This window comes from Neoarius graeffei, chromosome 18 (genome assembly GCF_027579695.1).
Source record: "Neoarius graeffei isolate fNeoGra1 chromosome 18, fNeoGra1.pri, whole genome shotgun sequence".
NCBI classification, from domain to species: domain Eukaryota; kingdom Metazoa; phylum Chordata; class Actinopteri; order Siluriformes; family Ariidae; genus Neoarius; species Neoarius graeffei.
Genome location: NC_083586.1, coordinates 19,334,405 through 19,356,357, shown reverse-complemented (window position 1 = coordinate 19,356,357; position 21,953 = coordinate 19,334,405). Strand labels below are relative to the sequence as shown.

General features: G+C 40.8%; 1 protein-coding gene across 1 annotated transcript; it reads right to left on the bottom strand.

Annotated features, from left to right (window-relative positions):
* Positions 1 to 1,029: 1,029 nt before the first annotated feature.
* Positions 1,030 to 6,900, bottom strand: en1b (engrailed homeobox 1b). Its single transcript, XM_060899417.1, has 2 exons — positions 6,284 to 6,900; positions 1,030 to 1,738 (listed from the first exon to the last, which is right to left on the bottom strand). Exons 1-2 carry the CDS (start codon positions 6,816 to 6,818, stop codon positions 1,419 to 1,421), a joined length of 855 nt encoding a protein of 284 aa, XP_060755400.1. The 5' UTR covers positions 6,819 to 6,900; the 3' UTR covers positions 1,030 to 1,418.
* Positions 6,901 to 21,953: the final 15,053 nt, after the last annotated feature.

The window sequence follows — 21,953 nt, the reverse complement described above, 5'->3', positions numbered from 1 at the left end:
TTAGAAACTGAAGGCCCAAGGGAGTCTGTTTTGACGGCACACTTTGAACTTTGACCTTTAGGGTTTCCTATTCTGTGTCTCGCTGTGACTGCGCGCGACTTCACCTGTGAGTGATTTATTATTAATATTCTTTCTTTCTTTCTTTTTAGAAAGGAAACATATGACCAAATGTATAGGTTTTATGGATTGTCAGAAAAACAAAGGAGGGGAAAAAAGATGATAAGTGAAAGGGAAATCATTTTAGAATGAATTAATTGGAATGGATTTATCAATTGTCCGGAGTCACTCGGACACAGGATTTTTTTTTTTTTTTTTTGGGGGGGAGCAATAAATCTCTGATACATGAAATGACACCAATGATTGCTGAGTGTCAGTGCTGTTATCGCCGTATGATTGGTCGATAGATACTGTACAGTGATGTGAGGGTGAAAGATCAGGCGGGCTGTGTTTTAGAAATTCAGCAATTTTTTTCAATTAGATAGACAGATGGATATTGATTTGAAATCTTTTTTTTTTTTTTACAATTCATATTAATGTTAAATTTAAGTGATGACCTTGACCACAGTGCAGAAAGAAAAAAAATGTAACGTAGTTTGATTTAAAAAAAAAAAAAAAGTTCCTATAAGACTTGGGTCTAATTTCATTTTATCTTTAAAAAAAAAGAAATGAAAACTCTTTCATGAAATAAAGCACGCGTTTGTTCACCAAATTTGATCACACTTTGATTCTAAATTTCTTTCTTTCTTATTTTTTTATTATTTCAGACAACATAATGCCTAAACAGGTGAAAATCTTTGGTTTGAAGCATCGGTTCAGTTTTACGTCGTTGTGTAGAATTTGTGCGAGGTTTCCTTTAAAAAAAAAAAAAGATGTAGAACAGTGCAATCACAAAAAGGATCTAAAAAGTATGACACAGGAAGGGAAAGATTTTTAAAAAAAAATGCCAGCAAGTAAGGAAAAACACACGTCTCAACCTTACCTGAATTTTAAATATATACATCTTACAATTTTGGCTGTTATATATATTTATATTTATATTTATATTTATAGAAATCTTCATAGAGTCCATATATTTGTACAGAATTAAATAAGGAATTATTGTCCTTTTCTTCATGTCAAAAGGTCGCCGTCCTGAGTCAGCGTCCATTAAAAAGAAAAAACAGCGTCCTATCATTGAGGAGGAGGAGATCAGTGATGATGATTTTCTTCTCATAATAATAATAATAATAATAATAATAATAATAATAAGCTTTCCAGCATGTGTGGTGCTTGGATCCCTAATGATTGCGCCAATTCGATATTTTAAATTAAATTCACGAAGAAAATTGTGAATGAGTTTATTGTTGTTGATGATGATGATGATGATGTTGATGTTGAAACACGACTAATCCCCACCCTCGGCTGGCTCGGGCGCGCTGCTACTCGCTGTCCTCCTTGTCCTCCTGGATGGTGGTAGTGGAGTGGTTGTAGAGTCCCTGCGCCATGAGCTGCAGCGCCAGTCCGTTCTTGTAGCCGCTCGCCTTCTTGATCTTGGCTCTCTTGTTCTGGAACCAGATTTTGATCTGCGACTCGTTGAGGTTGAGCTCCTGCGCGAGAGACTGCCGCCGCTGCTCCGTGATGTAGCGACTCGCCTGGAACTCCGCCTTGAGCCGCTGCAGCTGCTCGGCTGTGAAGGCGGTGCGCGGCCGCTTGTCCTCCTTGTCGCTCTTCTTCTTCTTCAGCTTCCGGGTCCTCGGTCCTGGTCCAAGAACAACGGTGGCAAAGAAAAGCAAAGTCGGCACGTAAATATCCTCAACAATATAACAGTCCTCATATCATCATCATCATCATCATCATCATGCATAACAATCCGATTATTTATTTATTTATTTATTTATTTATTTATTGTTTTATTTCCTGCAGCAGCATCGTCAGTGATTTTATGAAATACATCCAACATCGCAAACATTTTGCATGCACTCACTCCCTATACTCTATCTATCTATCTATCTATCTATCTATCTATCTATCTATCTATCTATCTATCTATCTATCTATTGTTTTATTTCCTGCAGCAGCATCGTCAGTGATTTTATGATATACATCCAACATCCCAAACATCTTGCATGCACTCACTCCCTATCTATCTATCTATCTATCTATCTATCTATCTATCTATCTATCTATCTATCTATCTATCTATCTATCTATCTATCTATCTATCTATCTATTTTTGTTTTATTTCCTGCAGCAACAGCGTCAGTGATTTTATGAAACACATCCAACATCCCAAACATTTTGCATGCACTCACTCCCTATACCCTATACTATCTATCTATCTATCTATCTATCTATCTATCTATCTATCTATCTATCTATCTATCTATCTATCTATCTATCTATCCTGTTTTGGCACGTGCTGTACCCAGAATGCTGCAGTCTGCCATGCAAATGATCTCGTGCTCCTTCAGTTCTTTCTATGTACAATAAAGATCCTTTTCTATCTCAGAGCATGAGCAACGCACTGATCGTGCTTTATTTATGCAACGCTGTTCTTGTTTTTAATCTATCTATCTATCTATCTATCTATCTATCTATCTATCTATCTATCTATCTATCTATCTATCTATCTATCTATCTATTTGCACTGTTTATTTTACTGCTTTGGGCACGTGCAATACTCAAGCTTTACACACTGCCATCCGTGCCCATTTTTTTAAAAACATGGAACAGACACACTACAGCTACATGCCGCTCCAGTGACAAGCAAAAGTACCCATAGTACCCTTAGAGTGCGTTAGCAATAGGTGATGGAATCGTGCACTGTGCACCAAATGCACCGATCTATTCATATTTCCTACTTTAAGCACCAAGGGGGACTTCATTATTATTATTATTATTATTATTATTATTATTATTATTATTATTATTATTATTTATAAAATGAAATGAACCCTCATGCTGTTAGCTTGAAAGTTACATCAGCGCTCCTTCAGTTATTTTTAAAGTTCAAATGCACAAAGTAAAGGTTCATACTAAGGCTACAACCACAGTGACAAGTGAAAGAGTACATTTAGTACCTTTCTTTCTCAGAGTGTGATCAGTGGACTGTAATGTGCATTGTGCACCAATTCCCTGCTTTAAGCGTTAAGGGTGATTTTTATTAAACACACACACACACACACACACACACACACACACACACACACACACACACACACACACACAGAGAGAGAGAGAGAGAGAGAGATATTTTGCATGCACAGCACAATTTCTCTTAATTATATTTTTATTTTATTTTATTTTATTTCACTTTATTTTATTTTATTTTATTTGGCGCGTGCGATACTTGGAATGCTGCAAATGAAATAAACCCTGGAGCTTTTAGCTTTATGTGCTCCTGAGGTGCTTCACATTATTATTTTTTTTTCAAAGGTAATCTAAATAATAAAAGATGCCCATTAGTGCTCCTGTTGTATTTTCACAATTTGTCAGTTTTAAAATTATATATATATTTTTTTCTTTCTCTCTCTTTTCCATGTCGCATCAAGCGCGTGCGCTGTAAATAAATTAAACACTAGTAAAATAAATCTTCCGCATTCAGTTCAGATCAAATGCACATCTTCAGTCCCTACAGCTTTCAGACTGAGAAATAAGGCTTTAAAAACACATCAGTGTTCCGTAAATTGTTTTAAAGGTAAAATCTCCACACTATAGAGTACAGAAGGTGATAATACCACTCCAGCGGTGAGGAAAAGTACCCTTCGGTACCTGTATATGTGTGTGTGTGTGTGTGTGTGTGTGTGTGTGTGTGTGTGTGTGTAAAATCACGCTTTTACTGCACACCGGGAGCCGAAACAGCCAAAATATACAATAATTCTGATTTTATGAAGGCATCGTGTTATTCTTTCTTTCTTTCTTTCTTTCTTTCTTTCTTTCTTTCTTTCTTTGCAGAAAAAAAATACCTTTAGTACTCTGACAAATCAAGGTACCAAACTGGGAGATCTTTTATATTGAAATATAATTGAAGGCACATTATAGAACCTCAGCTAACTGAAGGCACCAGGTGAAACATACTTAGTGCCTTTAATTCTCAAAGTGTGAGTGTTATGCAATCGATCTTATTTGAGTCCCTGTTGTTAGTATCACCGTGTTGTTATTTTTTTTCTCTTTCATCCCGGAAGTAATTTAGGCCGATATTAAATGCGGAGTAATTTTTTTTGCACGTGCTAAAAACTAAGACTTTAATCCAGACACAGTTGTGTCTCGTGTGTGTGTGTGTGTGTGTGTGTGTGTGTGTGTGTGTGTGTGTGTGTTGAGCATTTTAGATTACATAAAACAGCAAATACAGGCCTACATGAACATCATCATAGTAATACATCCACAAATATACTGCATACTGGCTACCCACGTGTGTGTGTGTGTGTGTGTGTGTGTGTGTGTGTGTGTGTGTGTGTGTGTGTGTGTTGAGCTATTATTATTATTATTATTATTATTATTGCTAACTGAAATGATTCACTATTTAACAGTAAACTGAGACAGGAATCAAAAGCCAGAGCAGAAACAATACACGAGTTCACTATTACCGAGATATGAGTCTATATTAGCTAATGCTAGTAGGCTACTGATAGACAACACTGCTGTACAACATGCAAATGGGAATCGTTCAATATTAGTCTCCAGGTGAGAGGGTTTGGAAATCACGTTCAACGAAAATACATTTCAACAGCATTGTTTTTGTTTAAAAAAAAAAAAGTGAGGTTGGATTTTAATCCTCAAATCAAAGAGTTCACTTTACAGAAGCCCACAGTGCAGTACAGTGGTGCTGGGTGAACATTTCCATAATAATAATAATAATAATAATAATAATAATAATAATAATAATGCACTTAAGAGCAATCAATAATCGATTACTATTTCTGTTTCATATGATAGAACTCATGCTAGATGTTAGGCCTCAGGCATCAGCTCTCGGGCTAGCGCGCAGGCGCGCGCACACACACACACACACACACACACACACACACACACACACACACACACACACACACACACGAGCATAGAAGAAGAAAAAAAAAAGAGTCATTTCCTAATTTTTCCCCCCTAAAAAAAATAACTTCCTGTCCTGACCGAATCATAGCTAGATTATTCAGAAATGTGGTTATTATTAGTAATATTACTACTACTACTATTAATATTATTATTATTATTATTATTATTGTTGTTGTTGTTGTTGTTAGCAGCTCAAGACTACAAGCGGTCCCTTGTTCTTTGTGTTATAACGGTGTTATTGTGTTCACTTTCACACTCACACACTCTTCGCACTTGAACTGTTTAATCCCGACAGCACTCCTGTGCGCATGTGCATTAATTATAACGCCTTTATGTTTCATTATTAAACTTAAGGTTCGGTCACAGCCCGCTATAGTTTCCTCTCGGAGGCCTTGTGGGATGTGGGATGTGGGATGTGTGCACGTGACTGTCTGGCTGATGTGAAAGTTAAAGTTTCTGACGGTTTGTCATTTGACGTCCACGATTCGGAAATAAATCCAGACTCACGCGCTTTCCGTATAATCAACCGTTCGTGTGCGCGCGCGCTTTGCTGCTGCTTGCACCGTTCGCATCTTGCGTCACGCAAATAAACTGTCATGCAAGAGCTGCATTTGTGCACGAGACCCTAATGAGACGATCAGTGACTTAATTAGTGAACACTCAACACATTGCAGCTAAGCTGCACTTCTACCCAATATAACTTCCTATTAATATATATATATATATATATATATATATATATATATATATATATATATATATATATAAAATTTACATACAACTTCTGGGTTTAGATGATGTTTAGTATAACATAATAACTGGACTGACCCTCTTCTTATTCTTATTCTTCTTTTAAACCGTATTAACATCAATGCACGTTTTTTTTTTACTCTGTCTACAGATAAATATACAGCTTATTTATCTACATTAGAATTTAATTGAGGAATATATGCTTTAATATTAAAGACGCTTATGAGGGTGAGGGTGCGTAAATTTAATGCACAACCATTACCTGACAAACATTAAAAAACAAAAAAACTCACTTAAAAATAGAAATAATTTTTCATATGTGATATTAATAGACTTATCATGGCAAAGCTATTATTATTATTATTATTATTATTATTATTATTATTATTATTATTACTGAAATAATCCAAACAGACCCTGTACGGATTTCTTTCCCCCCTGACACGCGCGCGCTCCCAAACCGTTAAGCTCAGTGTGCAGCAGTAGGATGAAGAAGCCTCACCGGATGAGGGTCTGTCCGAGTAGCGCGTGCAGTAAACCCACGCGGGCCACAGCAGAGGTTGCGAGGCGTCTTTGGCCGCCGCCACAGCGGTTGTGCTTGTTGTTGTTGTTGTTGTTGTTGTTGCTGCTGCTGCTGCTCCTGCTGCGCCTCCGTTTCCGTTTCCGCCGCCGCTCGCGCCGTTCACCGCGCTGAGATTCAAGCCGTCTCCGCACTTCGTGTTTCCCTCGAGCAGCACCTTGGACGACGACGACGACGACGACGAGGAACAAGAGGAAGACGACGGAGACGAAGATGATGAAGAAGATGAAGAAGAAGTGCGGTGGTCGGCGGTGGAGTCCGCGCGCGACGGCGGCCTCGCGACCAGCGGGCTGACGTTTTCCCTGCTCGAGAGGAGCTCGCGCTTGCAGCCGAAGTCGGGCCGCAGGATGTTGTCGATGAAGAAGTTCGTGGTGCGGTGGACCTGCGGCGCCGCCTCGCGCGCTAGAACCGGAGGGGACGCGCTCTCGCGCTCGGACGGATCCTTCCGCTCCTCCATTTATTTATTTTTGTTTCAACAACAACAACAATGACAAAATCCCACTTGTTGCCACCAAAATATTTATCCTGGAGTAAAAAAAAAAAAAAAACCTCTTCAATCTCTAGATACACCTTGAAGACGCCGCACCGTCGGAATGCCTCGTGCACCTTTTCACTGATTTATTCATTTATTTAGCTCTGTGTTTCTTCTCAACGCATCTCGAGGATCAAAACACACTCACACACACATGGCGCTCGGTGATGCTCCGCGGCCCGTGCCTCGCGCCCCCACGTATGACAGCTCGCGCTTCCTAAACTCTTTCTAAAAATCTTCTTCTTTTTTTTTAACCCCCCCTTCCTCTCATCCCCTCTTCTTTTTTTTTTTTTTGTTTTTTTTTTCTCCTCAACCGGAAGCACGTGAGCGAATCACACGTGCGATGGGCCAATGGGATGAAAGCGTCCTTGATGTCACAGGAAAGAGCGTCCAATCGACTTTTACGACGTTTTTAAACAACAAAAGAGTGGAGGCGTCTTTAATGTCAGGTACAACCGGCGTGCGCGCGAACAATTCAGCACGCGCTCCCGGTGCCACGGTGTGTGTGTGAGAGAGAGAGAGAGAGAGAGAGAGAGAGAGGATTATTTAATAACGCGCAGAACGAATTATTATTATTATTATTATTATTATTATTATTATTATTATTATTGAGTAGTAATAAATAAATAAATATTAAGATGTACATCTTACAATACTGTTAAACACAAAAGCGATAATAATAATAATAATAATAATAATAATAATAATAATAATAATAATGACAGACTTTTTATTGCACTTTAACAAAAATAACTAGAAATAGTAGTAGTTATAATTATTTATAAACATTTATTGGATATTCTATTATTTATCATTATTGTATTAGTATTTATTGATTTATTTCATTATTTTTAATCATGTCATTTATTACTGTTTTTGTTTGTTTGCTTGTTTGTTATTCTTGTTACTTTGCCATTGAGCACTGTTGTTTTGATCACAAATGCGCATTTCTAGGCTACTAAAAAAAAAAAAACCAACAACAACAACACCTCACTCTCATTTCAGTGCGTGTACATCATCAGTCCAAAACAAACAACATGAATTTATTTTAAATGTCTTTTGGTCGCAGATTTCACGAACTCTTATTAAAATATTGTAACGTTAAAATATGATCAGCCCACCAGGCCGCGTGAAGGAACGTAATTAGGGCCTCATTGTAGAGAAATAAGGCGAGCGCGCGTTTATTCTGCTCTAAACACCGGCGGGTGAAATCTTTATTGTGGAGAAGCTCCATCACTTCATTCTTTCCTCATTAGTACTCCATCACACACGCGCGCGCGCGCACGCGGCGGGGCTAAATTAGTGCACAGGGGCTGCGGACTTATCTCGCGCACACGCGACATCTTTGAGAGGCGGAGGCCGCGCGCGCACACGCGCACACACACACACACACGCACACGCGCGCGCAAGATAATTTATAGGTTTTAATTAGCGCCCATTCGGCCCGATCAGCTCGGCGGTGTGCGCGTGGAAAAAAGAAGAAGAAGAAGTGAATATAACGGCGGTGGCAGGTCGCTTTATCACGGGCCGCGAGCTCAAGAAAAAGCTCGTGAAGACACCGGAGACGCGGTTTACTCCAACACACACACACACACACACACACACACACACACACACACACACACACACACAAAGGAGAAAAAATGGCTTTATTGACGACTCCTGGTTAATCCCCCCCCCCCCCCCACATGATCATAGAAATAGGGATGATGATAAATGAAGGTCATCCTCATCCTCATCACCATTATCATGTGCACGTGCTATTATTCAATGTGCGTCTAAATACCAGAGTGCTTTCTGCAAAAAAAAAAGTAAAAAAGAAAGAAATTGAAAGTATTTTTTTGTTTGTTTTATTTTTTATTTTTTTATTGCATCATGACCTGAGTTGCTTTAGAGCTCCGTTAGTGCATGGAGCATGCAGGATTATAAGCATCACGCGCAGGTTTGTGTGCATTGTGGGTAGGATTAGCCTGTGTACAGTGTTCTGCAGATTGTGTTTGCATGCTCGAGCAAATACAATGCTGTCCCCCCCCAAAAGAAAAAAATATATATCATAGCTAAAATAACTTCCATGATCTCAGTGTCAGCTTTCAGTTTCTTTCAGGCTGCAAGTGTTTCCTTTTACTGAGTAATGCAATAACACTTCAATTCATCCACTCACAATAACACACATGCTGTACAGCCCTCTCATGTCTTGGGCTGGCTTAATGAGTTCATTAAAAAAAAAAAAATCCTTCCGAAGGAAATATGATTAATGGAATTGTTACACTATTAATTATCAGGAACAAAAAGAAATGAATGCAAACTGATGATGATGATGATGATGATGATGATGATAATTAAATTAGTCAGTATGATCACATGAGAGCCTGTGTATAGTCGGTGCAATTATTAATGAGCTACAGCTAAATCTTATCTAAGGAATGAAGATGACTATAATTTATTCGATTGTAATTATTACGTCATAATTATTAGAAATATAAATACAACTCAACGTCTATAATTTTTTTAATTGATCAATTTATTAGTATTAGTAGAGGTTTTTTTTAAAGGTAAAATGCACATTTAAGTAATTCGAAATCTTTTCCAGGTGACTTCATTCAGTATGAGTTTCATTATAGAGCCATTTTCACTTATTATTATTATTATTATTATTATTATTATTATTATTATTATTATTATTATTACTAGTTTGGATTCAACACCTTTGAATTTATTGCTACGAAATAAAAAAAATCGACAGAGATTTCAACTTTGCAAAGAAAATATTTATCTGTTAAAAAAAATATGAACAGCGTTTCAGAAGATCACTGACTTAGTATTAAACCAGATGATGTCTCACATATGATTACACACACGAGACCAACATATACATATCTACAGATATAAATACCACTCATATCTATCCGAAATAACAGGTTAATTACTGCGAAAGAGTTGCGTTGGTGAAAAAAAAAAAAAAGTCTCGCGAGCGCCTACCGGCGGATTTACAGCGCATTGCATGCGCACTATTCCAGAAAAAAGACAAGAACACAAAAGTCATTCAAATAATAATAATAATAATAATAATAATAATAATAATTATTATTATTATTATTATTATTATTATTATTATTATTATGCACACATGTTAATTAATTTATAATGAGCTACATTTTTGCAGAGTTATGTATGTATGTATGTTAGGGTGCATCAGTTGCCCTCACTTTCATAAAATCTGATGCATTTTTGTTTGGGTGTTCCTTTTCACCAATAAAGACATCCTGTAACATTTTTTGATCATATTCAAAAGTCTAATGGTGGCACCATGAGGTTCATTTTTTGCCAAAAAAAAAACGCTTATTTTATGTTTTCGCGTAAGGTTTGAATCACAATGTTGGACTCCATTTATTGATTTCTTGTGAGCCAGAGATCATGTTAAGAACCTTTGCAAGGGATTGAGAAGCATTAATGTGATTCATAATACATTTGTATTGTTTAAAAGTAGTTGAACAATGATTCAATGAACAGCTAAAACTCAAACTGTGCTTGATAATATATTTAGAATATGTACTGAAAATGTGTATCTAAGATATTTAGTATACTCTATAAGATGCCATAATGATCCATGAAAAGTGATCGAAATTTTGTCATAAAAGTCATAAAATAGCAGCTTTTTCCATAACTTTGAGCTCCTGGTGCCACCATTAAACTTTTGAATTTTGTCAAAATATTTCACCCAGTGTGTTTTCTTACCAAAAGGAACATAAAAACAAAATAGCATCATGATTGGAGGAACTTCTCATTTTTAGGGGGCAACTGATGCACCCTAATGTATGTATGTATGTATGTATGTACTGGTATGTATGTATGTATGTATGTATGTATGTATGTATGTATGTATGGACAAATCCCATTTCCAGAAAAGTTGGGATATTTTACAAAATGCAATGAAAACAAAAATCAATGATTTGTTAATTCATGTGAACTTTTATTTAAATGACAAAACTACAAAGACAGTATTTTCAATATTTTTCCTAACTAACTTAATTGTATTTTTTGAAGAAGAAGAAGAAGAAGAAGAAGAAGAAGATTATTCATCACATGTACACTTATGAAATTCCTATCTGCATTTAACCCATCTGAAGCAATGAACATACACATGCACACACACGTGAGCAATGAGCAACCATGCTACAGCACCTGGGGAGCAGTTGGGGGTTAGGTGCTTTGCTCAAGGGCACTTCAGCCCAAGGCTGCCCTATGTTAACTTAACTATGTGTCTTTGAACTCTGGGGGAAACTGGAGCACCCAGAGGAAACCCATACAGACATGGGGAGAACATGCAAACTCCACACAGAAAGGCCCCCCTTCAGCCACTGGGCTCAAACCCAGAACCTTCTTGCTGTGAGGCGACAGTGCTAACCACTACACCACCGTGCCACCCAATATATTGTAAATATAAATGAAGGTAGAATTTGGTGCCTGCAACACACTCAAAAAAAAAGTTGGGCCAGAAGCATTATTACCATTGTATTACATCACCTTTCCTTTAATAACCCTTTTTAAGCATATGGGATCTGAGGATACTAATTGTTGCAGTTTTGCAATTGGAATTTTTGTCCATTCTTACTTTCAGCTGCTCAACAGTCCATGGTCGCCATTGTCTGATTCTCCTCTTCATGATGCACCATACATTCTCAACAGGAGAAAGATCTGGACTGGCAGCAGGCCAGTCAAGCACACACACTCTGTGTCTACGAAGTCACGCTGTTGTCGCCCGTGCAATTCAAGAAGCTTTTATTTATCACACATGCACTCAAGCACAGACTTAAGCATGCAGTGAAATCCCTCCTCTGCATTTAACCCATCTGAAGCAGTGAACACACACATGCACACAAAAGTGAGTAATGAGCATACACACATGTGCAGAGTAGTGGGAAGCTATGCTACAGTGCCCAAGGAGCAGTTGGGGGTTAGGTGCCTTGCTCAAGGGCGCTTCAGCCCAACCTTCAGGCCATGGCTGCCCTATGTTAACCTAACCGCATGTCTTTGGATTGTGGGGGAAACAGAGCAGACACGGGGAGAACATGCAAACTCCACACAGGAAGGCCCTCACCGGCCGCTGGGTTTGAACCCAGAACCTTCTTGCTGTGAGGTGACAGCGCTAACCACTACACCCATACCATCACAGATGCTGGCTTTTGCACCTTTCTCTGATAACAAACTGGATGGTCATGTTCACCTCTGGCACTGAGAACTCAACATCCAATTTTCCCCAAAACAAGCTGAAATGTGGACTCATCTGACCACAGCAGATATTTCCACTGTCTTTCAGTCCATCTGAGATGAGTTTGGGCCCAGAGAGATTGGTGGCGTTTCTGCATAGAATTGGTGAATGGATTCCTCCTTGTGTAATACAGTTTCAAGTTGCATTTCTGGATGCAGCAGCAGACTGTGTTGCACAACAATGGTTTTCCAAAGTTCTCCTGAGCCCATGTGGCTATATTTGTCACATTAGCATGATGGTTTCTCAGGCAGTGCCACCTGAAGGCTCAAAGGTCATGCACATTCAACAGCGGTTTCCCACCTTGCCCTTTACACACTTAGATGTCTCCGAATTCCCTGAATCTTTTCACAATATTATGTACTGTAGATTTTGAAAGACCTACATTCTCTGCAATCCTGCATTTAGAAATGTTCTTGCTGAATTGACTCACAATTCTCTCATAAATTTTGGTACAAAGTGGTGAACCATGAACCATCCTTGCCTGCAAAGACATACAGTTACATACATACAGTTACATACATACAGTGCCTTGAAAAAGTATTCATACCCCTTGAACTTTTTCACATTTTTCCACATTACAACTATGAACTTAAAAGTTTTTTATTGAGATTTTATGTGATAGACCAACACAGAGTAGCACATAATTGTGAAGTGAAACGAAAATGATAAATGGTCTTCAAAAATTTAAACAAATAAAAATCTGAAAAATGTGATGTGCATTAGTATTCAGCCCCCTGTACTCTGATATCTCTAAATACAATCTAGTGCAATCAATTGCCTTCAGAAGTCATCTAATTAGTTAATAGAGTCCAACTGTGTGTAATTTACTCTCAGCATAAATACACTTGCTCTGTGAAGGCCTCAGTGGTTTGTTAGAGAACACTGAAGAACAAATAGCATCATGAAGACCAAAGAACTCACCAGACAGGTCAGAGATAAAAAAAATATCCCAAACTCTGAACATCTCAAGAAGCACTGTTCAATCCATCATTCAAAAATGGAAAAAGTATGGCACAACTGCAAACCTACCAAGACATGGCCGTCCACCTAAACTGACAGAGCGAGCAAGGAGAGCACTGGTCAGAGAAGCAGCCAAGAGGCCCATGATCACTCTGGAGGAGCTGCAGAAATCCACAGCTCAGGTGAGAGAATCTGTGCACAGGACAACTATAAGTCGTACACTCCACAAATCTGGCCTTTTTGGAAGAGTGGCAAGAAGAAAGCCATTGTTGAAAGACAGGTATAAGAAGTCCCGTTTGCATTTTGCCAGAAGCCATGTAAGGGACACAGCAAACATGTGGAAGAAGGTGCTTTGGTCAGATGAGACCAAAGTTGAACTTTTTGGCCTAAATGCAAAGCGCTATGTGTGGCGGAAAATTAACACTGCTCATCACCCTGCACACACCATCCCCACTGTGAAACATGGTGGTGGCAGCATCATGCTATGGGGATGCTTTTCTTCAGCAGGGACAGGGAAGCTGGTCAGAGTTGATGGGAAGATGGATGGAGCTAAATACAGGGCAATCCTGGAAGAAAACCTGTTGGAGGCTGCAAAAGACTTGAGACTGGGAAGGAGATTCACCTTCCAGCAAGACAATGACCCTAAACATACAGCCAGAGCTACAATGGAATGGTTTAGATCAAAGAATATTCATGTGTTAGAATGGCCCAGTCAAAGTCCAGACCTAAATCCCATTGAGCATCTGTGGCAAGACTTGAAAATTGCTGTTCACAGACACTCTCCAGCCAATCTGGCTGAGCTTGAGCTATTTTGCAAAGAAGAATGGGCAAAAATTTCAGTGTCTAGATATGCAAAGCTGGTAGAGACGTACCACAAAATACTTGCAGCTGTAATTGCAACAAAAGGTGGCTCTACAAAGTATTGACACAGGGGGGCTGAATACTAATGCACATCACATTTTTCAGATTTTTATTTGTTTAAAATTTTGAAGACCATTTATCATTTTCGTTTCACTTCACAATTATGTGCTACTCTGTGTTGGTCTATCACATACAATCTCAATAAAGAACTTTTAAGTTTGTGGTTGTAAGGTGGAAAAATGTGAAAAAGTTCAAGGGGTATGAATACTTTTTCAAGGCACTGTATATGCAGTAGCCAATTGAACTAATCTGTACTGTATGTCTTTGGACTGTGGGAGAAAACTGGATCACCCAGAGGAAACCCAAGCAGGCACAAGGAGAACATACAAACTCCACACAGAAAGGCCCAGGTCAGCCACTGGGCTCAAACTCAGAACCTTCTTGCTGTGAGGTGACAGTGCTAACTACTGCACCACCGTGCTGCCCTGAGCCTTTGGCACATGCTCCTTTTATATTTTTATTCCTCTGCCAGAAGATTAAAACTGGGTCATCATTGGCTCTTCTAGCAGAACAATGATCTGAAGCATATGTCCAAATCAACACAAAAATGGTTCACTGAGCACGAAATCAAGCTTCTGCCATGGCCATCTCAGTCCCCTGACCTGAACCCCAGTGAAAACCTGTTGGGTGAGCTGAAGAGTAGAGAGCACAAGAGAGGGCTAAGGACTCTGGATGATGTGGAGAGATTATGTAAAGAGTAATGGTTTCAAATACCCTGTTCTGTATCTCCAACCTTATAAAATATGGTAGGAGAGACTCAGTGCTGTTTTATTGGCAAAGGGGGTTGTACAAAGTATTGTATGTAGGGGTGCCAGTAATAGTGGCATATGTGGTGAACCATTGCCAGTGGTGAACCATTACTATTAGAGCTGGGACTTCAGCTCAGCCAAAACTTAGCCAGACACACCAAAAAAGCAACAGGGCAAAGGATTTTGCAAGGGATTAGCGGTACGCTGCCAGGTCGCTCCGTTTTGTGTAGCTGTCGATGTTGATTTTAAAAGTAACTAAGTAAATGACACAGGGAAATGAATACTGAAGTATGAGTGCAAAATACTGTGGTGAACATGTGTGGAAGAAGAATCTGGAGACAGAAATCTTAGTTTCTCAGTCGTTAGCCTGCTCTACTTGCACTCAGTAGCAATGGTTTGACTGCTTTATTAGCATTTGCTAACATTACTGATGAACACTACACCAGCTAGAAGGTGACCTCACTGTCGCTCTGACGGCATCGACTTGCAGTAAAGCTATCGTTGGCCTTCGAGACGGCCTAGGGCAATACATTTTTTGGTCTCTCCCACTATGAATCAAAATCTGATTGGTTAATTCATATGTCACTTCCTACATAAGCATACACTGCCATGGCCTTCTGTCCCCGCAATGAAGTCCTAACCAATGAGTGAGCCAGCTCTAAACCCTTCTCAGCCTAGAGACAATAAACAAAAAAAATCTCACTGGACAACTCTATTTTAATGGAACCCTTAAAATTTGATAGAAAATTAGGCCAAATTAGAATTAGAAGAGGACAATTATCATGAAATTATGAGAGAATGAAAGCAATTCAAGAATGACAGAAATTAAATATAACATTTGAAATGCTGATATGTTTGGGCCTTCTCTGAAGGCCTAGAAGACCCTGACGGTTCCTCTCTGGTATTTGTTGAAAATTATTAGTTCTTAATGTAGGATTTGTTTTTCTCTGAATATATTTATTTAAATTAAGGGTTGGATTTTTCCCGGCGGCACGGTGGTGTAGTGGTTAGCGCTGTCACCTCACAGCAAGAAGGTCCAGGTTCGAGCCCCGTGGCCGGCGAGGGCCTTTCTGTGCGGAGTTTGCATGTTCTCCCCGTGTCCGCGTGGGTTTCCTCCGGGTGCTCCGGTTTCCCCCACAGTCCAAAGACATGCAGGTTAGGTTAACTGGTGACTCTAAATTGACCGTAGGTGTGAATGTCAGTGTGAATAGTTGTTTGTGTCTATTGCCGCTTTTCCACTACCAACGCGGCTGAGTTGGGCTGAGCCGTGCCGTGCTGAGTTGGGCTGAGTCGAGCTGAGTGGGGCTGTTGGAGTTGCATTTCAACTACAACCGCGCTGAACCGTGCTGGCTGGAAGTGGGTGGACACATTGGGTGGAGTTAGCGAAAGTGGGTGGACGTCAGGTGATGTCGTTATGCGGCGCAAACAGTGACATCAGTGACCTTTTAAGCGGTAGTCTCACAACCCGGAGAGTAAACTATAAACATGGAGGACATGGAGTCGTTAGTGTTGCTGGTCTTGGTGCTGTGGCTTGTTGTCACCGACAACGCCAACAGATACTGGCAAGAGCGTATAGATGAGGTGAGGCGCATAAGGCTTCATAATTCTCGTAATTCGTAATTCTCCTTCTTCCGGGTTTACGGTGTTTACAGATCCCAACGTGCTCGCGGGGCGTGTGTGGGCATGTGAGGACACTCCTCCTCACCAATCAGTGCACAGGGGAGTGTCTCCTCACGCCCCTAGCCTCACTCAGCTCGGTTTGGCTCGCTTCAGCCCCACTCCAAAACCGTGCGAGTTTTGGGGCTAAGCAGGGCTGAAGCGAGCTGAGTCGTGCTGCTCTTAGATAGTCGAAACGCAAGCCGTGTCAGGCTGAAGTGAGCTGAACCGAGCTGAAGTGAGCTGAAAAAGGGTAGTGGAAAAGGGCCATATGTGTCAGCCCTGTGATGACCTGGCGACTTGTCCAGGGTGTACCCCGCCTTTCGCCCGTAGTCAGCTGGGATAGGCTCCAGCTTGCCTGCGACCCTGTAGAAGGATAAAGCGGCTACAGATAATGAGATGAGATGAGATATTTATTTAAATTAAGGGTTGGATTTTTCCCGGCAACACGGTGGTGTAGTGGTTAGAACTGTTGCCTCACAGCAAGAAGGTCCGGGTTCGAGTCCCATGGCCGGCGAGGGCCTTTCTGTGCGGAGTTTGCATGTTCTCCCCATGTCCGCGTGGGTTTCCTCTGGGTGCTCCGGTTTCCCCCACAGTCCAAAGACATGCAGGATAGGTTAACTGGTGACTCTAAATTGACCGTAGGTGTGAATGTGAGTGTGAATAGTTGTTTGTGTCTATGTGTCAGCCCTGTGATGACCTGGCGACTTGTCCAGGGTGTACCCCGCCTTTTGCCCGTAGTCAGCTGGGATAGGCTCCAGCTTGCCTGCGACCCTGTAGAAGGATAAAGCGGCTAGAGATAATGAGATGAAATGAAATGAGATTTTTCCCATTTTTTCAGTGTGAGATGACGCGACTTCATCAAAAAGTGAATATTTTCTAACTCTTTACTATGCACGGCTCGAAATTCGCGGCGGTCCAGTCGCCTGAGGCGACTTAATTTGTCATTTGATGGGTAATTCCTGTCACTAGCCAGCCCGGCTGGCTAGTTGAAAATAAAAAAATATATATGAAGCGAAGATTCAGACACACCGTCAACTAAAGCCACCACATATTAAGCGTGTGCCATGTCTGTGTTAATCGATGTGTTTATCGGCAGGACGGAAAATACCGAAGAATTCCGAATCATATCGTGTACGAGTCAGGCTGTCGTTTTTTTCACTACTGCGCATGCATATAACGCATCTCGTTGAATATCGCAGTATTCACGTTATCAAATTCAGTAGATGTGGCCACATCATCGCCCATTTAAACACGTGTTTTTGTTGTTGCTTACATCTACATCTGCCAAAGCTACGTTGTGATGTGGAATTTTCTGAAAGGTGTACAGAAACCGCCAGAGATGGGGACAAAGCGACCTCGGTCTGAAGAGGAGAAAAAGGCCGCCGATAAAGCGTACGAGAAGGAGAAACGACAAAGGACTTATAAGCAAACATGGGAGCAGGGTAGGCCTTGGCTGCGATACGATTTTTATGGAATAATTAATTTGTTTCAAGTTGATTCCTAGTCAATATGAAGCTCCTAATGCTTTCTCTCTCATAAATGGTTAAATACAGAAAGCATGTTGGACATATTTTGGGTGCTATAGTCAAGATAGTAAGTGTATTTGTTTTCAATACTCATACACCAAGTTGCCAAGTTTTCCAGTATATTATTCTCATCTCATTATCTGTAGCTGCTTTATCCTGTTCTACAGGGTCGCAGGCAAGCTGGAGCCTATCCCAGCTGACTACGGGCGAAAGGCGGGGTACACCCTGGACAAGTCGCCAGGTCATCACAGGGCTGACACATAGACAACCATTCACACTCACATTCACACCTACGGTCAATTTAGAGTCACCAGTTAACCTAACCTGCATGTCTTTGGACTGTGGGGGAAACCGGAGCACCCGGAGGAAACCCATGCGGACACGGGGAGAACATGCAAACTCCACACAGAAAGGCCCTCGCCGGCCACGGGGCTCGAACCCGGACCTTCTTGCTGTGAGGCGACAGCGCTAACCAATACACCACCGTGCCACCCCCAGTATATTATTATTTGTTGTATGGTGCTCTGTGTTGTTCTCATTTATGTATTTAACAACAGTGTTAAAATACTCGGGTCTTAAAATAAATGCACATTAGTCATGAACAATGGTAACTACTCTCTTTTGTGTTATTTTTGACAGAAGTAAAATTCATACATGAACAAATTTTGGCAAGTTGATTTTCTGTTTGGGGCGGCACGGTGGTGTAGTGGTTAGCGCTGTCGCCTCACAGCAAGAAGGTCCTGGGTTCGAGCCCCGTGGCTGGCGAGGGCCTTTCTGTGCGGAGTTTGCATGTTCTCCCCATGTCCGCGTGGGTTTCCTCCGGGTGCTCCGGTTTCCCCCACAGTCCAAAGACATGCAGGTTAGGTTAACTGGTGACTCTAAATTGACCGTAGGTGTGAATGGTTGTCTGTGTGTCGGCCCTGTGATGACCTGGCGACTTGTCCAGGGTGTACCCTGCCTTTCGCCCGTAGTCAGCTGGGATAGGCTCCAGCTTGCCTGCGACCCTGTAGAACAGGATAAAGCGGCTAGAGATAATGAGATGAGATGAGATGACGTTAAATCTTCACAAACGGAAATTTAGTAGAATCAAGAAGTTGTCATGCTCTCATACAAAGACATTTTGGTCTAAACTATCAAGATATATTATAGATTCTGTCTACCCTGATTTTGCTTTGAAGTGGGAAAATGTACTCTTTGGTTTTGTTACTCAAGACAGGAATGCCACTTCTGAGTTTTACTTAATTAACCTCATTATCATTTTAGCCAAACATTATATACACAAGTCAAAATTTCAAAATGTAAAGCCAACCTTTATTGAATTCTCCATTTATGTAAATCATTATATAGCGTCCATCTCTTGCTCTCTTAATAAGAAAGCTGTGAAGTCTTATTCCCTTTTTGTGCTGTACAATGCATTCATGTAAATTTATTTATTTTCCTGTTTCTGTTTATTTGTTTTTTTTATTATTATTTCCATGCCATAACCCCTGGCAGACTGTTATATATGTTTTTTTATACAAAATGTATGCAATGCTATCTGACAATAAAAAAAAAAAAAAAAGAATCAAGAAGTTTTGGCTCGCGCGCCTCCGCCGCCATCTTGTGGACGGATCTGTAAATGCAGAGCCATGTGGAGAGAGAGACAGAGAGAGAGAGAGAGAGAGAGAGAGGCGCGTCATCTCCATTCACTCCAACTGACCTTTTTTTTTTTTATTGGCAACTAACTACCAAAAATCACAATTCTGTCTCTCTGTATTTATTCTGAAATGTGAAAGGAAATAATTATCCATGTTTTTTCCCTGATTTTCCCGAGAAAGCTGGCTCACCCGCATTCTATCCAATAGGATGCGCCGAATTCGATCACGTGATTTCTTTAAGTCTAATTAAAGATTTGCTTCTTGAAGTTATAAGGTTGTATTATTTTTCCACCTGGTTTTTGTTCCTCGGCAGTAAACTCTGATGAGTATGAAACTGCTTTTAATGCACCTAATTAATTAACAGGTAAAATGTGTATTTTATAGATCGGTATGGTTATAAATGTCACTATTTGCTGAAAAGAAAGGCGAATGAGGTGAGTCACGTGACTGCCCTTTCCCACATGGCCGCGTGCCAGGGCTTGAACGCAGAGCTGTGGTGTTTCAAGTTTCAACAAAATGGCGGAGGAGGTGTTTATCACTGATGGGGGATGTGATAGTTTAGATAGCTTGACAGTACTATTTTGGAAGAGTTATACTACAAGTCTCTTACTCGAGTAAATTTCCTTGAGGCAAAAAAAACAAAACAATATTTTTCTCCTTACACATCTCCTCTCAGGGTGGCACGGTGGTGTAGTGGTTAGCGCTGTCGCCTCACAGCAAGAAGGTCCTGGGTTCGAGCCCCGGGGCCGGCGAGGGCCTTTCTGTGTGGAGTTTGCATGTTCTCCCCGTGTCCGCGTGGGTTTCCTCCGGGTGCTCCGGTTTCCCCCACAGTCCAAAGACATGCAGGTTAGGTTAACTGGTGACTCTAAATTGACCGTAGGTGTGAATGTGAGTGTGAATGGTTGTCTGTGTCTATGTGTCAGCCCTGTGATGACCTGGTGACTTGTCCAGGGTGTACCCCGCCTTTCGCCCGTAGTCAGCTGGGATAGGCTCCAGCTTGCCTGCGACCCTGTAGAAGGATAAAGCGGCTAGAGATAATGAGATGAGATGAGACATCTCCTCTCATGTAAAAACTAATATTAAAGGTAGGGTATGTAATTTACTTCAGAAACGTTTTTGTTATTTTTCTTTAAATTTTCTTTCTATCCTCACAGCAATGAATAAATCAACAACAGCAACAACAAAAAAAACATTGTCCACGACAGTTGGTCCAAATGAAATGTTTGGATGGCCGGCCTGGCTTGCGCACGTCCTGCCCGTGCACTCATTGCGCATGACCGGAGTCTTCCAACAGGACTATTCATGCCCCTTTTCCACCAAATCAGTTCCAGGGCTGGTTCGGGGCCAGTGCTTAGTTTGGAACCGGGTTTTCTGTTTCCACTGACAAAGAACTGGCTCTGGGCCAGAAAAACCTGTTCCAGGCTAGCACCAACTCTCTGCTGGGCCAGAGGAAAGAACCGCTTACGTCAGCGGGGGGGTGGAGTTGTTAAGACCAACAACAATAGCAAGATCGCGAAAGGTCGCCATTTTTAAGCGACAAGAAGCAGCAGCTGTACAAACGCGAAGTCATCCATTATTGTTGTTGTTGTTGCTTCGATGTTTGCACCAAGGTTTATGCAAACGCAGCGACATAACTGACATATACAGCGACGTAATGACATGGCTCCCCTTAGCACCCCGAGATATGGAAAAGCAAACTGGTTCTCCGCTACAGTGGTGCTTGAAAGTTTGTGAACCCTTTAGAATTTTCTATATTTCTACATAAATATGACCGAAAACATCAGATTTTCACAAAAGTCCTAAAAGTAGATCAAGAGAACCCAGTTAAACAAATGAGACAAAAATATTATACTTGGTCATTTATTTATTGAGGAAAATTATCCAATATTGCATATCTGTGAGTGGCAAAAGTATGTGAACCTCTCAGATTAGCAGTTAATTTGAAGGTGAAATTCGAGGCACGTGTTTTCAATCAATGGGATGACAATCAGGTGTGAGTGGGCACCCTGTTTTATTTAAAGAACAGGGATCTATCAAAGTCTGATCTTCACAACACATGTTTGTGGAAGTGTATCATGGCACAAACAAAGGAGATTTCTGAGGACCTCAGAAAAAGCGTTGTTGATGCTCATCAGGCTGGAAAAGGTTACAAAACCATCTCTAAAGAGTTTGGACTCCACCAATCCACAGTCAGACAGATTGTGTACAAATGGAGGAAATTCAAGACCATTGTTCCCCTCCCCAGGAGTGGTCGACCAACAAAGATCACTCCAAGAGCAAGGCGTGTAATAGTCAGCGAGGTCACAAAGGACCCCAGGGTAACTTCTAAGCAACCGAAG